Source organism: Malaclemys terrapin, chromosome 2, assembly GCF_027887155.1.
Source record: "Malaclemys terrapin pileata isolate rMalTer1 chromosome 2, rMalTer1.hap1, whole genome shotgun sequence".
NCBI classification, from domain to species: domain Eukaryota; kingdom Metazoa; phylum Chordata; order Testudines; family Emydidae; genus Malaclemys; species Malaclemys terrapin.
The window spans coordinates 171,171,267-171,184,983 of NC_071506.1; the positions used below are offsets into that span (position 1 = coordinate 171,171,267).

Here is a 13,717-nt window from a genome sequence, read left to right on the forward strand (position 1 = left end):
TGGTGACCCCTAGTTCTTGTATTATGGGAATAAGTAAATAACTTTTCCTTATCCACTTTCTCCACATCACTCATGATTTTATATATCTCTATCATATCCCCCCTTAGTCTCCTCTTTTCCAAACTGAAGAGTCCTAGCCTCTTTAATCTCTCCTCATATGGGACCCGTTCCAAACCCTTAATCATTTTAGTTGCCCTTTTCTGAACCTTTTCTAGTGCCAGTATATCTTTTTTGAAATGAGGAGACCACATCTGTACGCAGTATTCGAGATGTGGGCGTACCATCGATTTATATAAGGGCAATAATATATTCTCAGTCTTATTCTCTATCCCCTTTTTAATGATCCCTAACATCCTGTTTGCTTTTTTGACCACCTCTGCACACTGCGCGGACATCTTCAGAGAACTATCCACGATGACTCCAAGATCTTTTTCCTGACTTCTTGTAGCTAAATTAGCCCCCATCATATTGTATGTATAGTTGGGGTTATTTTTTCCAATGTGCATTATTTTACATTTATCCACATTAAATTTCATTTGCCATTTTGTTGCCCAATCACTTAGTTTTGTGAGATCTTTTCGAAGTTCATCACAGTCTGCTTTGGTCTTAACTATCTCGAGCAGTTTAGTATCATCTGCAAACTTTGCCACCTCACTGTTTACCCCTTTCTCCAGATCATTTATAAATAAGTTGAATAGGATTGGTCCAAGCACTGACCCTTGGGGAACACCACTAGTTACCTCTCTCCATTCTGAGAATTTACCATTAATTCCTACCCTTTGTTCCCAGTCTTTTAACCAGTTCTCAATCCATGAAGGGACCTTCCCTTTTATCCCCTGACAACTTAATTTACGTAAGAGCCTTTGGTGAGGGACCTTTCAATCTGGTTGCTAACACAGCAAGATCAACTCACTGAGCCTCAACTTCTCCCTTTGTAAAATGGAGGTAAAATTATACATCTAGTTTACCAGGGTCTTTTGAGGTCTAATTAAACTATGTTTATACGGTGCCATGTATAATGTGTGTAAAGCATTATGACTCACTGGAATCATAGATCTGAATAGAATTCAAAGCCTCCTGTCCTAACTGTCTCCCTCCACCTCCAACTATCATTCCTCCTGGCTACCAGACCTACTAACTGAAAAATGATGATCCTTCATCTTTCCAAAAAATAAGATGAATGTCAGCTTGTACAACTACAAACCTTAGGAACTCTGCAAGGTATTATCCTCCACATAAAACTCATATTATTTTTCCACAGGGGTCATGAGTACTTCAGCATTGTGGCTGTCCAGCATAGGAAACATGTATGACACTGATGTGGTATTTAAGAAGCACCTAAAGCTAGCATTCTAGCCAGCATGCACTACATAGATCAATGCAGAGCTCAAAACATATGATGAAAAGGCTTTTAATAACATATCAAATCTGCAACCAAAACCTATAAAGACTAGTGAAAGGCACCAGTACTCAGCTAGGGCAACATATTAATCTCATATTTGGGATTTCCAGACCAAGCCTTTTCTGAGTTACATTGGTCTGAAAAAGTCAGGAATGTGTCATTTTTTGGACTCCCTCAGCTCTAACTCTCAGAAATTTTGTCTAAATTTTCTCAAGCTTTATACCCTGGCATAAATTTATGCCTGAAAAAATTCCAGGAGCAGTGGTATTAATTTTGTAAAATTAGGGTTGTTATAACTTTAGTTATAACGGAAGGCTTGTTTGACCTTTAAGAACGGTAGAGTTTCTTCAGAATGAACATGACAGTAACTTCTGAAGTCAAAGCTTATGTTAATTCTCCTTCTCTTGCTTTCCATTTAGCCATGAACACAGTAACTCCTAGATACTGACACCAATCTATAAAGTTTGCTTCCAGATCCAGACAGGAAATTCACCAAAGTTTGGGGCATTTGGATCTGGGGGTTTGATTCAGGGCCATTTCTAGTTACTCCCAAAATGAAAAGGATATACAGCCACAAAAACATGATCCCCTCTGAAATGACCACTCTGTGTCAAACTCACACTTATTTAAGTCACTTGAGAGGACAACATTCATTTATGTGGAGTATTATATCATTCCAACTGTGAAATAAACTCTGGGCAATCAATAAGTAATTAAAACAGCACTAACGGGTGGAACCTAATAGTGAGTACAAAGTGCGGCTACAATTATAACAATTATAATTTGACCTCAAAAATATAATCTGGATAAAAAACTGGTTGAAAAACCCTACTCAGAGTAGTTATCAATGGTTCACTGTCAAACTGGGGACTTAACTAGTGGGGTCCCACAGGGGTCAATCCTGGGTACAGCACTACTCAATATTTTCATGAATGACTCGGATAATGAAGTGGAGAGTATTCTTATAAAATCTGCAGATGACACCAAGCTTTTAGGCTTTTCTTTTGGGAGCCTGGTTTTATATTCTCCTTCCAGCTAGCCATTTCAATGATACCAGATGGGCAAAATGGGATGAGAGAAGGAGGAAACAGAAAGCAACACAAGCCATCTATTCCATTATCTTCACTCCACTACTGCTCATCTCTTACCTTAAGCTAAACTTTCTCAGCTCCAACGTGTGCAGAATGCCACTTCCCCCCTGCTAATTAGGATGTAATTTTGTAACTATGCTGCTTCTTAGTTCTATACAATTAAGTCTCCGTTTGACTCTGAATCATTTTGCCATACAGTTTATGGTCCCAATCCTGCAATTCATAGCACACAGGTGCAGCAGTGCAGCTCTGCAAAGACGGATTGGCTTCAATAGGGTTCATGTGGGTACAGCAGTGCCGCAGGGCACAGTGAATTGCAAGACCAAGGCACCATAAATCAAGGTAAGATGTGGGAACATTGTTAGTGTCACAATACTGTTATAATCCTTAGAAATTAATGCTATATGATACTTGCCATCTATGGCCAGTTTGAGATCAGTCAGTGTAGTTCGAACTCTTGATATAACACGCTGCATACGGTCAATTTCCTGACGTAGAAATATATTTAAGGGTTGAATTGCTCCCATCTTTTGAAGCTGGGCTTTCACCTAAACAGAGTTTAGGGGAAAAAAACATATCTATTATTATGTATATATACAAATCTAACACTTTCAAAAGCACAAAGGTACTTTTTAAAATGTTACCCATAAACCCTAAAAAACAAACTACACAGTAACGGATAGCCAATGCTCATCCTGCACCAGCTTTATGATCTAGTATGTTCTGACTCATAAGGCCTAGCAAAAAGGAGCTTTGTCCCAATGGAGGGGAGATTGTAAGCTTTTGGAAGGGACACGGCATTTACTTCTACAGTAGAACCTCAGAGTTACGAACACCAGAGTTACGAACTGACCGTTCAACCTCACACCCCATTTGGAACCAAAAGTACGCATTCAGGAAGCAGCATAGAAAGAAAGAAAGAAAGAAAGAAAGAAAGAAAGAAAGAAAGAAAGAAAGAAAGAAAGAAAGAAAGAAAGAAAGAAGTAAATACAGTACAGTACTGTGTTAAATGTAAACTACTAAAAATATAAAGGGAAAGTTAAAAAACAAAGATTTGACAAGATTTGACATCATCTTTCCAATAGAAGATAGAGTTAGAATTCTAATAAAATCAAACGTCAGCCTAATACAGCAGGTGCTATTTTACCAAGGCCAAAAGTCGAAGGGTTACTTGAAATACACAGGGAAGTTAATGCAGAGTAAGCTAGGGTGTAAATTTAAAGCACACTAGTTTTACCACACTAAGGGCTTGTCTACACTTAAAATGCTGCAGGTGCGCCACTGTAGTACTTCAGTGAAAACACTACCTATGCTGATGGGAGGGTTCTCCAGTTGGTGTCGGTAATCTATCCTCCACCACCACCCCCCAAGAGGAGGTAGTTAGTCTATGGAAAAATTCTCCCATCGACCTAGCGCTGTCTACACTGGGCCTTAGGTTGGCTTAACTGCGTCATTCATGGGTATGGATTTTTCACACCCTGAACAACATAGTTAGATCAACATAATTTCCTACTGTAGACCAGGACTAACTCCACAAGTGGACATTCAAATGCCCTCAGGCTGCTTAGCTTAGTACACTGAAAAGGGTAAGACGTTAAAGAGCACACTTAGTGCACAGTATCCATGTACACACGGAGTTAATGAGGAGCAGTGTTGTGATAATTGAGCCTATAAATTTACCCTAATTGTAAGCTTAATTGTGAAAAGTATATGAAAGCTCATAAAATGTTACAATAACCTAAAATAACAAATGTTAATAGAAAGTAATTGAAGTTGCTTTCAATAATGTATGTTATAAACAGGTGCAAAAGACCCAGACAGACTAAACGAGTCCAAACAAAAAGGCCACATTAATATAATTCAAGGACAATGTTAAAAGCATTTTTGGTTAAAAAAAATTGGAAGTTAATAAACCAAACGTGGTATGTTGGCAATTAAGCCTAATTGGTGAACAAAATAATAAGGGGATGGACTATTCCACCCGCCACTCCCTTTTTGGGTCCTTAAAGAGAAAGACTTTGGAGGAAAGGAAAAAAATAGTAAAGAACTGATGGAGGCTACTGCAGCGAGCATCATCACCATGGCTGCCACCCCCATCAGTTCCTGGGACCCTGGGCCTTTTTTATCCTAATCCTGAGGGATGCCCAGACCAGACTCGGCCAGAGAGAAAGTTCCAGATGACAATGCCACCCCTTCTAGCTCCAGCTGAATCCCAAACATCAAAATTCAATGGGATCAGACTTTAACTATTGCAGCAACAACAACTCCAGCTCATCTCAGCTAACTTCTTCTCTTTTTACCCAAAAGGACAGTTATTACCAACTTTAATATCATCTAAAAGATTGTCATACACAGAGGTTTTTCCTTCTAAAACTCTCTCCAGCTACAGTGAAAGGGAAGGAGCTATGTTGTTAAAATAAAAGTCTTACTTTATGTTCATCTTACTTTATATTTCAAATGCTTTAACTGTTTTTCCTTCTTTTCTGCATTTTTAATAAAAGGTTGAAAGGAAATGTAATGCTGTGTTTGCCATGGTACTAAGCAGGCTGAGGTCTCAGTATACCAAACCTTGTTTAACATTGTTCAATGTTGGACAATGAGACTGGGTTATGTTAACATCTTTGGCTCATTTATTCCATTTACATTAATATAACAGTAGCTAATTCACACCCTAGGTTTCCCCACACTAATTTCTCCATGTAGACAAGTCCTAAGGGTGAATGCTATTGTATTGACATAATGTTATATCTAGCAGCATTCCTCTTTAAAAAGGAAGAAAAGTGTAGTACTTGAAAGGTGATACTCGATAGGACAAGAGAGTAAATGCTTTGACAGCCTCCATTTCTCAGGTTTCATTTTCAGGCCTTTGAAAATACACTTTTAAACTTTACATGGTTTCCTCCTTGGGGGACAACTACCAGTGAGGTTATTCATTATATTTTAATCATATGCATATATGATTTTACAGAAAGGCTGTCCAAGGAGTAGGTGCCAACAGATTACACGAATACTTTCAAGTCTGACAGCTTATTCTACAGAATGAGTCAGTGCTTTTCTTTCTTTCTTTCTTTCTTTCTTTCTTTCTTTCTTTCTTTCTTTCTTTCTAAATCATTAAAAGCAACTAGTACTAGAGCATTTAAGATTAGAGCTGGGAGAATAGTTTCCTGTGGACAATTTATTTTGTGAATACCGCCCTCTTTTTTGTTCAGAAATGATTTGCAAACAACCTTTGATTTTTAAGAATTTCACAGGAAATTCACTCCTTTTGCCCAAACGGCCAAAAGAACAACTATCAGAGGGGTAGCCATGTTAATCTGTATCCACAAAAACAATGAGGAGTCCAGTGGCACCTTAAAGACTAATAGATTTATTTGGGAATAAGCTTTCGTGGGTAAAAAACCGCACTTCTTCAGATGCAAGTGTGAAGTGTGCTTTCAGAGCAGCGATGCTGTAAGAAGCTTTGGGCCAGGTATGAAAAATCATCTGTATTATACCTAAAAGCTATTCATTTGAAACCCCAGATATGTAAGTAGACCGGGTGCTTTTGTTTTGCTTGTAACCTTTAAGCAGGATCTTAAGAAAGCTATTCGTGAAGCTTAATTCTTGTATTTGTTCTTTTTAAATTTAGCAATAGTCTGAGTTTTCAGATGTATTTTCTTTCTTTCTTTCTTTTTCTTTTTTTTTTTTTAATAAAATGTACCTTTTTTAAGAACAGGACTGGAGTTCTGTGTCTTAAGAGGTTTGTGCACACTTTTTTTTTTAATTAGCTGGTGGCAACAGCTGATTTCCTTTGTTTTTTCTTTCTCAGCTCCTCCCCGGAGGGGGGTGAAAGGGCTTGAGGGGACCCCACAGGAAGGAATTCCCAACTGAGCCTTCCTGGGTTCTCAAAGGTGTTTTGCACTTGGGTGGTGGCAGCATCTACCCATCCAAGGTCAGAGAAAAGCTGTAACCTTGGGAGTTTAATACAAGCCTGCAGTGGCCAGTATTAATTTTTAGAATCCTTACGGGCCCCCACCTTCTGCACTTAAGTGCCAGAGTGGGAATTTAGCCTTGACAATCCCAAAGAAAAAGTGTGATACATGCTAGATATAAGAAGAGCACTTCACATAGGAGAAGCACCATGGAGAATCTGACCCATTAATTTTCACCTTTAAAAACAAAAGAAAAAAGGTTTTTTTTAGTTTGCAAAACACCTTTTCCACATTCTTAGATAACTTAAATGTGTCATTTTAGCAAACTGCACCAAAACATTTTCTTCCAGGATGAAAACAAGTCTAGGTAATTTCACTCCAAAGGGTAATTTTCCAAAAAGTTAAAGTATGTGAATGTAAAATGAGAGACTTAAAACAAGAGTGTCTCCTCAACTATAATTATAGTGATGCTGCCACAACACTATAATACAGAGCAACTCCCAAGGCTTGGAAATTCTTCTAAGAAACAGACGTTTAAAAAAAATGCAAGCCTCTGTAATATTCCATAATAGCAATAAAATGTATTCAATGCAAAAACTATACTGTATTAATTCATCCCTAGCTGCATTCACAGCACTCAGCCTTGAGCATCAAGTACAACACCACATAAGGCTTTGAAGGAATGACATAATTCACAACCTGTCATGTCTTTGTTATCGTTGAGATGAGACTCAAATCGTGAGCTCCTGTGAGTTTTGCTAATTACAGTCCTGCTCTTGGAAATTTTATTGTTAATTAAATGATGAAGCGCATACATTTTGAGCCATGATTGATTGTTTACATTAGATTCTGTATCACCCAACAAGCTCTCTCATTTCCTGATCCCTATTCTAGAATTACATTAAGAAACCAACCTGACTGGCAGAAAGGAAACCTGAAGACAGAACCCATTAGTCAAAAGAGCCCTCTCTGAGATGAAACACACTAATTACAAAAAGCCCAGATAAAAATATTTCCTCAGTATTTGTATATATTTTATCTAGTCACAGTTGGAGTGTGAAGTGGATGTAAACAGACGTCAGTGAACATGAAATACGACAATTTAAGAAAGGAGGCAATGAAAAAAACAGTCATACTAATTCTTGCTGTTTGTATAATGTCTTGGTCCTAGCATGCATGCTCCATACCTAGTTGTGCATAGGTAAAACAGTACTTTGAGTTCCAGTGGAAGGGCTGTTACCATGAACCAAGATTAATGACCAAGTGTGACCGTAAGCATTCCTGATATTTGTACAAAATATGCCTTGTGAGATATCACTTGAAAACCAGTAATACACTGGTGAATAGTATGATGGTGGAATATATGTAACGATACTGCATGTGGAGTTATGAATGTTCTTTGATACTATGTTTTAAAGTGAATTTGAACAAAACAGGTCTGCTCAGGTCAAATACAAATGAAGCAGGGTGACCAGTGACAATGGAGTTGCAATTTACACATGCTGTAAACAGAACCATCAAAGCTCAGAAGTTGGTTTGGGACTCAGCATGTCTGGATCATAAAGAACTGTGTATTTGCTTATCTAACCAGGCTGGTCATCAGGCAGAGACAATGAAAGTACACTTAGTGGGGATATGTTGGGGTCACTTGGCTAATAGCAACCAAGGCTGGTGGAGACCAGAGTGTGGCTGTGGTGTAAGAAGCAGGCAGCTGTAGTCAGAGTTGCTGAACTAGGGCTGCTTATCACACCGAAACTCAATGCAGGCTTCTATGCTGGCTGGGCCCATCCAGATAAGGGAGCTACAGCAGCAGAGCATTTTAAGGCAACCAGGGTTATAGGTCAAGCAGTGACACAACTTTTCACTGGTCTGGGTTGCACCCCAAAATGTGACACCAAGTAAGTTACTATAGCAGCTTGGGAGTTTCAATCTGCTTCTACTTCAAAACTGCAAATTAAGATAATGCTTTAGAATCATTTTCATTAGTCTCCCCACACCCAGCAGAGAGGAATTTAATGCGGAAATGTATTTAGAGCAAATCTTATATGGGGAAAAAACATTGTCACTTGGGTTACGCAGCTGACCTCCAATCAGCAATAATGCCTTTAGAATTCCACCATGTTCCCTAGCGATCAGTTTTTCAACCTGTAAGGCAAATGTTTTTTTCATTATAAACCTAACTCCATGATGCGCTGACATTTATATTTGCATCTATCCGCACACATCTGGAGAGACTGGACCCTATCATTTTACTACAGATGAGAAGATTACTCACCCTGTGCAGTAATTGAGGTGCTTCAAGATTGTTGTCCCTGTGGGTGCTTCATTTTAGGTATCTTGGTGCCCTGCGTTTGTAATCGCAGATTTGTAGTAGCAGTGCCACAGTTAGCCACGCATGCGCGGCAGCCGTCTCGCACCGCTCCGAGTGGCTACCTAGCATGCGCAGCCAACCGGCCCCCAGTCCCTTTTCTACCCAGAGGATCTGCATGGAACTCTGAAGTAGAGGGGAGGAGGAAGGTAGTGGAACACCCACAGGGACAACCATCTCGAAGAACCTCAGTTACTGCACAGGGTGAGTAACCTTCTCTTCTTTGAGGAGTGTCCCTGTGGGTGCTCCACTTTAGGTGACTATGGAACAGTACCCCTCAGTGGAGGGGGGGCTTCGGAGTTGGTTTACTGACGGTGGCTAGCACCGATAGTCCAAACTGTGCGTCTGCAGCTGATTGTTGCTCGAGAGCGCAGTGTTTAGTAAAAGTGTGGGCAGAGGCGCAGGTAGCTGCTTTGCAAATGTCCAAGATAGGTATGTCATTAAAAAATGCTACTGATGTTGATAACGCTCTGGTGGAGTGTGTGTGGACTCCTGGTGTAGCAGGGAGGTTTTTCTTCTGGTAACACAAATGGATACAGCCTGATATCCATTTAGACAGTCTCTGTTTAGAGATGGTTTGACCCTTCAATTATTCTGTTCTAGAGAGAGAGACAAGATGATTTTCTAAATGTTTTTGTTCTTTCTAGGTAAAAGGCTAGTGCTCTTCGGATGTTGAGTGTGTGAAGAGAAGCCTCCCTGTTGTTGACATGTGGTTTTGGGAAAAACACAGGTAAGTATATTAGTTGATTTAGATCAGTGATCACCAACCGGTTGATCATGATTGACTGGTCGGTCCTCGAGACTCTCCCAGTTGATCGCGATCTCTGGTTGCTAAAAGTCTAGTGGTGCAGCAGGGCTGCTACTAAGGCAGGCTCCCTGCCTGGCCCAGCCCCACGCCACTCCCAGAAACAGCTAGCACCCCCTTCTGGCCCCAGGGTGGGGGGGCAGGAGTCTCCACATGCTGCTCCTGCCTGCAAGCACCATCCCCTGCAGCTCCCATTGGCCGGGAATTGGGAACTGTGGCCAATGGGAGCTGCGGGGGTGGTGCTTGCAGAGAGGGGCGTTGGCCCCTTCCAGGAGCAGCATGGGGCCGGGGCAGGCAGGGAGCCCTGCTTAGCCCCTCTGTGCCGTCGACTGGGAGCTGCCCAAGGTAAGTGCCGCCCGGCGGGAGCCCGCACCCCAACCCCCCTCCCAGAGCCAGCACCCCATACCCCCTCCTGTACCCGAGCCCCCTGCCCCAGCCCTGAGCCCCCTCTCAGAGCCAGCACCCTGTACCCCCTCCTGTCCATGACTGTAGTAATCAGAGTGCTTAAGTTGAGGAAGCGCTGATGGGGTGAATTGCCGTTGCTGTGAAGCAGTCGAGATAGGGCCCTATAAATTCCAGTTGTTGGACTGCGACCAAAGTGGACTTCTGAAGATTTATTTGAAGTCCAAGGTTCGTAAAGAGGGCTATTGTGGTCTGTGTGGCTTCTAGTGCTGCCCGCCGTGTTGGTGCTCTTAACAGGCAGTCGTCCAGGTATGGAAAAATCATGACCCCTAGTCTGTGAAGTTGAGCTGCAGTGATGGCGAGGACCTTGGAAAAGACCCTTGGGATGGTTGACAGTCTGAAGGGTAGCACTTTATGTTGGTAATGTTGATGTCCCAGGGTGAAGCACAAGAATCTTCTGTGCGCTGGGTGACATGAAAGTACGCGTCTTGCAGGTCAAGGGACAAGAGCCAATCTCCTTTCTCTAATGCTGGAATCATCATCCATAGGGTCAACATTTTGAATCGTTGTGTTCTCACAAACTTATTGAGTTTGCATAAATCCAGAATGGGTCTCCATCCGCCATTCTTTTTCGGAGTGAGGAAATAATGGGAATAAAATCCTCGTCCCCTTTGTTGAGCTGGTATAGGTTCCACAGCCCCTAATTGCAGGAGGTGGTTTATTTCCTGATGTAATGGGGCTCGTGAGAGGGGTTCCTGAAGAGGGATGGGGAAAGGGGTTGGGTAGATGGGATAGAAATAAATGGGATAGAGTAACCTTGCTGGATAATTTCCAGGACCCAGCTGTCTGTGGTGATATTGTTCTAGACTGGGTAATATGGTGACAGGCAGTCCCCGAAAGATGTTAAAGTGGGGTTGAGATCCGGAATTAGAGCATGTAGAGGTTTTGGGCCCTCAACTAGACCTTCAAAATGATGGCCTAGAAGTGGAAGGCTGGGACGTGGAAGGCTGGTTTTGATTCTGCCTTTGTCCCATCTGCCTCTGTTTGCGGCATTGGGTATAGTGTCTTTGAGGCTAGGAGCATGGTGCAGCCCAGAATTTTTGGTTATAAAACCTGCCCTGCTTTTTCTTGTTTCCAGGGACATAGATGCTGAGCGTCTTTAAGGTGGCCCGGGAGTCCTTTAAAGTATCCAAGGACACATCGGTGGATTCGGCAAACAGTTTCTGACCCTCAAAGGGGAGGTCCTCAACCACAACCTGCACCTCTCTTGGGAATCCTGATAGGTGGTGCCAAGATGCCCGACGCATGACCATGGAGGTTGCGATGGAGCGTGCTGCTGTGTCCTCAGAATCGAGAGAGGCTTGGAGGGTTGTCCTTGCGATGACAGAACTTTCGGAAATGTTGGACTTATATGCTTCTGTCTTGTCCTCTGGAAGATTTACAATAATAGATGACATTGTAGAAACCAGGTTGTGTGTGTATTTTGCAATCAGTACAGAGTAATTAGCGATTCGGAACTGCAAGGTGGCGGAAGAATAGGCTTTGCACCCAAAGAGTTATAGCCTCTTCCAGTCCTTGTCGTAAGGGGCAGATCTAGACTGTTGCTGTTTGCCCCTCTGATTTACTGCCTCCACGACCAGTGAATTAGGAGTGGGGTGGGTAAAGAGAAATTCAGACCCTTTTGCCAGCACGTACTATTTTTTGTCGGACCTTTTGCAGGAAGGAGGGGCTGTGGCCAGATGGTTTTCACGGGGTCCATTATGGCAGTGTTAATTGGCAGTGTGATTTTTGCCGATGGGGACGCCTGGAGAATGTCTGCTACCCTCTTGAAAAGGTCTGAAAGGACTTGAAGTCATCCCCCGATGTGGGGGTGGTGGCATGATTGTTTCATCTAGATGAAATATGTGTAGGTGGCCCGGTGTCTCCTTCAGGTGTATCCTCCTGCTCTTCTGGGCCTCCTCATGCTGAATCCATTGGTGAGGGAGAGCGGGATGTTCTGGAGACTGGTGGGTTATGCGGTCTAATGTTCTGGGCCCTAGAAGTGGCCCCTGGGTCCCAGTATGGCAAGTTCGGTAGGAGGGCCATAAGGAGGTGGCAGCCAGGATTGGGGCTGCCAGGCTCGCGTGTCTACCAGTGGCTGGTGATGTGAGGGTCCAGCTTTAGGAGCGGAATGGCGAGGAATGTACAGTCCTGAGTCGTCATCCTCCTCATCATCACTGGAGAGAGGTGTCGCTGAAGCCCCTGGGGTGATGTGGCTTGGTTCGCATCTCATGGGGGTATCGTCGGTACAGAATAAGGGGGTCCCTGGCGTAGAAGAAACTGCCAGGTTCGCCTGTCTGGTGAAAAGTTGCGGTACCAAGAAGCTCGGTGCTGGGGATGGCAGCGCAGTCTGAGAGGAGAGGGTCAGAACTATCGTGCCGAGATCTTGCTGAGCTGTATCTGTGCAGCAGGTGGTGCCATTACACTGGTCAGTGCTGGGACGTTCTTCAGCACGGCTAGTGCTGAGCTAGGCTTTAGATCATGTACCTGACTGAGAGCCTGCCCGTACCAGTCCTTGGCTCCTCAGGAAGTCTCGATACCGGACGTTCCCGGTGCCTCTCGGTCCGAGGCTCTCGGTGCCATCAGTACTGGGGCAGATTTTTCACCAGGAAACCGTTTCTTTTTAGGTGGATCTCACTGTGGCGATGAATGAGACTGGTGTTTGGTCGCCTTTTTAGGGACAATGTCCTCAGAAGCAGTCTTGGTAGTGGAGCCCTGTCTGAGGCTGCTGCTGGCAGCTGTTGGTCAAGAGGCGCCCTGGACTCTAGATCGGAGGCTGGCCTGAGAGATTTCTCCATCATGAGTAATTTAAGTTGGAGGTCTCTGGCCTTCAGTATCCTGGCAGTCAGTTTTTTACAATGAGGACACGTTTGGGGAATATGAGTCTCTCAGAGACGGCGAACGCACTGAGCATGGCTGTCTGAAATAGGTATTGATAGCCTGCAGGTCAGGCAGCATTTAAATCCAGGCGAACCAGACATGAATGAGGAAGGTCCAGCTCTGGAGAAAAACGGGGTAGCCCATTTTAAAGCAGTCGTCGTTGGCGGAGGCCCACCGAGTGGCGGGAGGGGGGGAAAAGCTACACTAATTTTTTTTTTTTTAATATGGAAGAAATTAAAAGTAATGTTAACCGAAGTCAACTAGAATTGAGAGGATAAAAGAAAAAAGGAAGGAATATGATCTATCTATGGAGTTGAAGGGGCGCTGCTGTCGCCCTAACTCAAGCCAAGGGCGGTAGAAAAGGAACTGGGAGTCGGTTGGCTGTGCATGCTAGATAGCTGCTCGGAGCAGCGTGAGATGGCTGCTGCACATGCGTGGCTAACCGGGGCACTGCTGCTACAAATCTCTGATTACAAGCGCAAGGCACCAAGACACCTATACTGGAGCACCCACAGGGACACTCCTCGAAGAACTCTTTGTTATTTGTTACGTAAGCCCCTGAGCAAGGAGGATTGGAAGGAATAGATCTCTCCGGCTTCTTCTGTATGTGAAGTGGGAAAACTGAAGGGGATCTTATGATTTGCAAGACGGTTTCAATTGTTTATTTGTCACTTGTTTTGATGTAATCTCATAATGTGTTTAAAGTTGTATTTGTGATAGATTGTCACACTTGGGGTGCAATCTGGGAGCTGTGGGGACTGTGGCACCCCTCTAAGACACACAACTGGGTTGGGGAACCAGCCAGCCTCACCCAGGCCC

The 13,717-nt window shown here is 43.3% G+C and overlaps 1 protein-coding gene across 1 annotated transcript in view; it reads right to left on the bottom strand.

Annotated features, from left to right (window-relative positions):
* Nucleotides 1-13,717, bottom strand: part of LOC128831797 (dynein axonemal heavy chain 5-like) — a 279,614-nt gene that overhangs the window by 22,556 nt on the left and 243,341 nt on the right. The window contains exon 74 of the mRNA XM_054018564.1: nt 2,909-3,041. Coding sequence (XP_053874539.1) covers nt 2,909-3,041 — 133 coding nt within the window. The remainder of the gene's footprint in view (nt 1-2,908; nt 3,042-13,717) is intronic.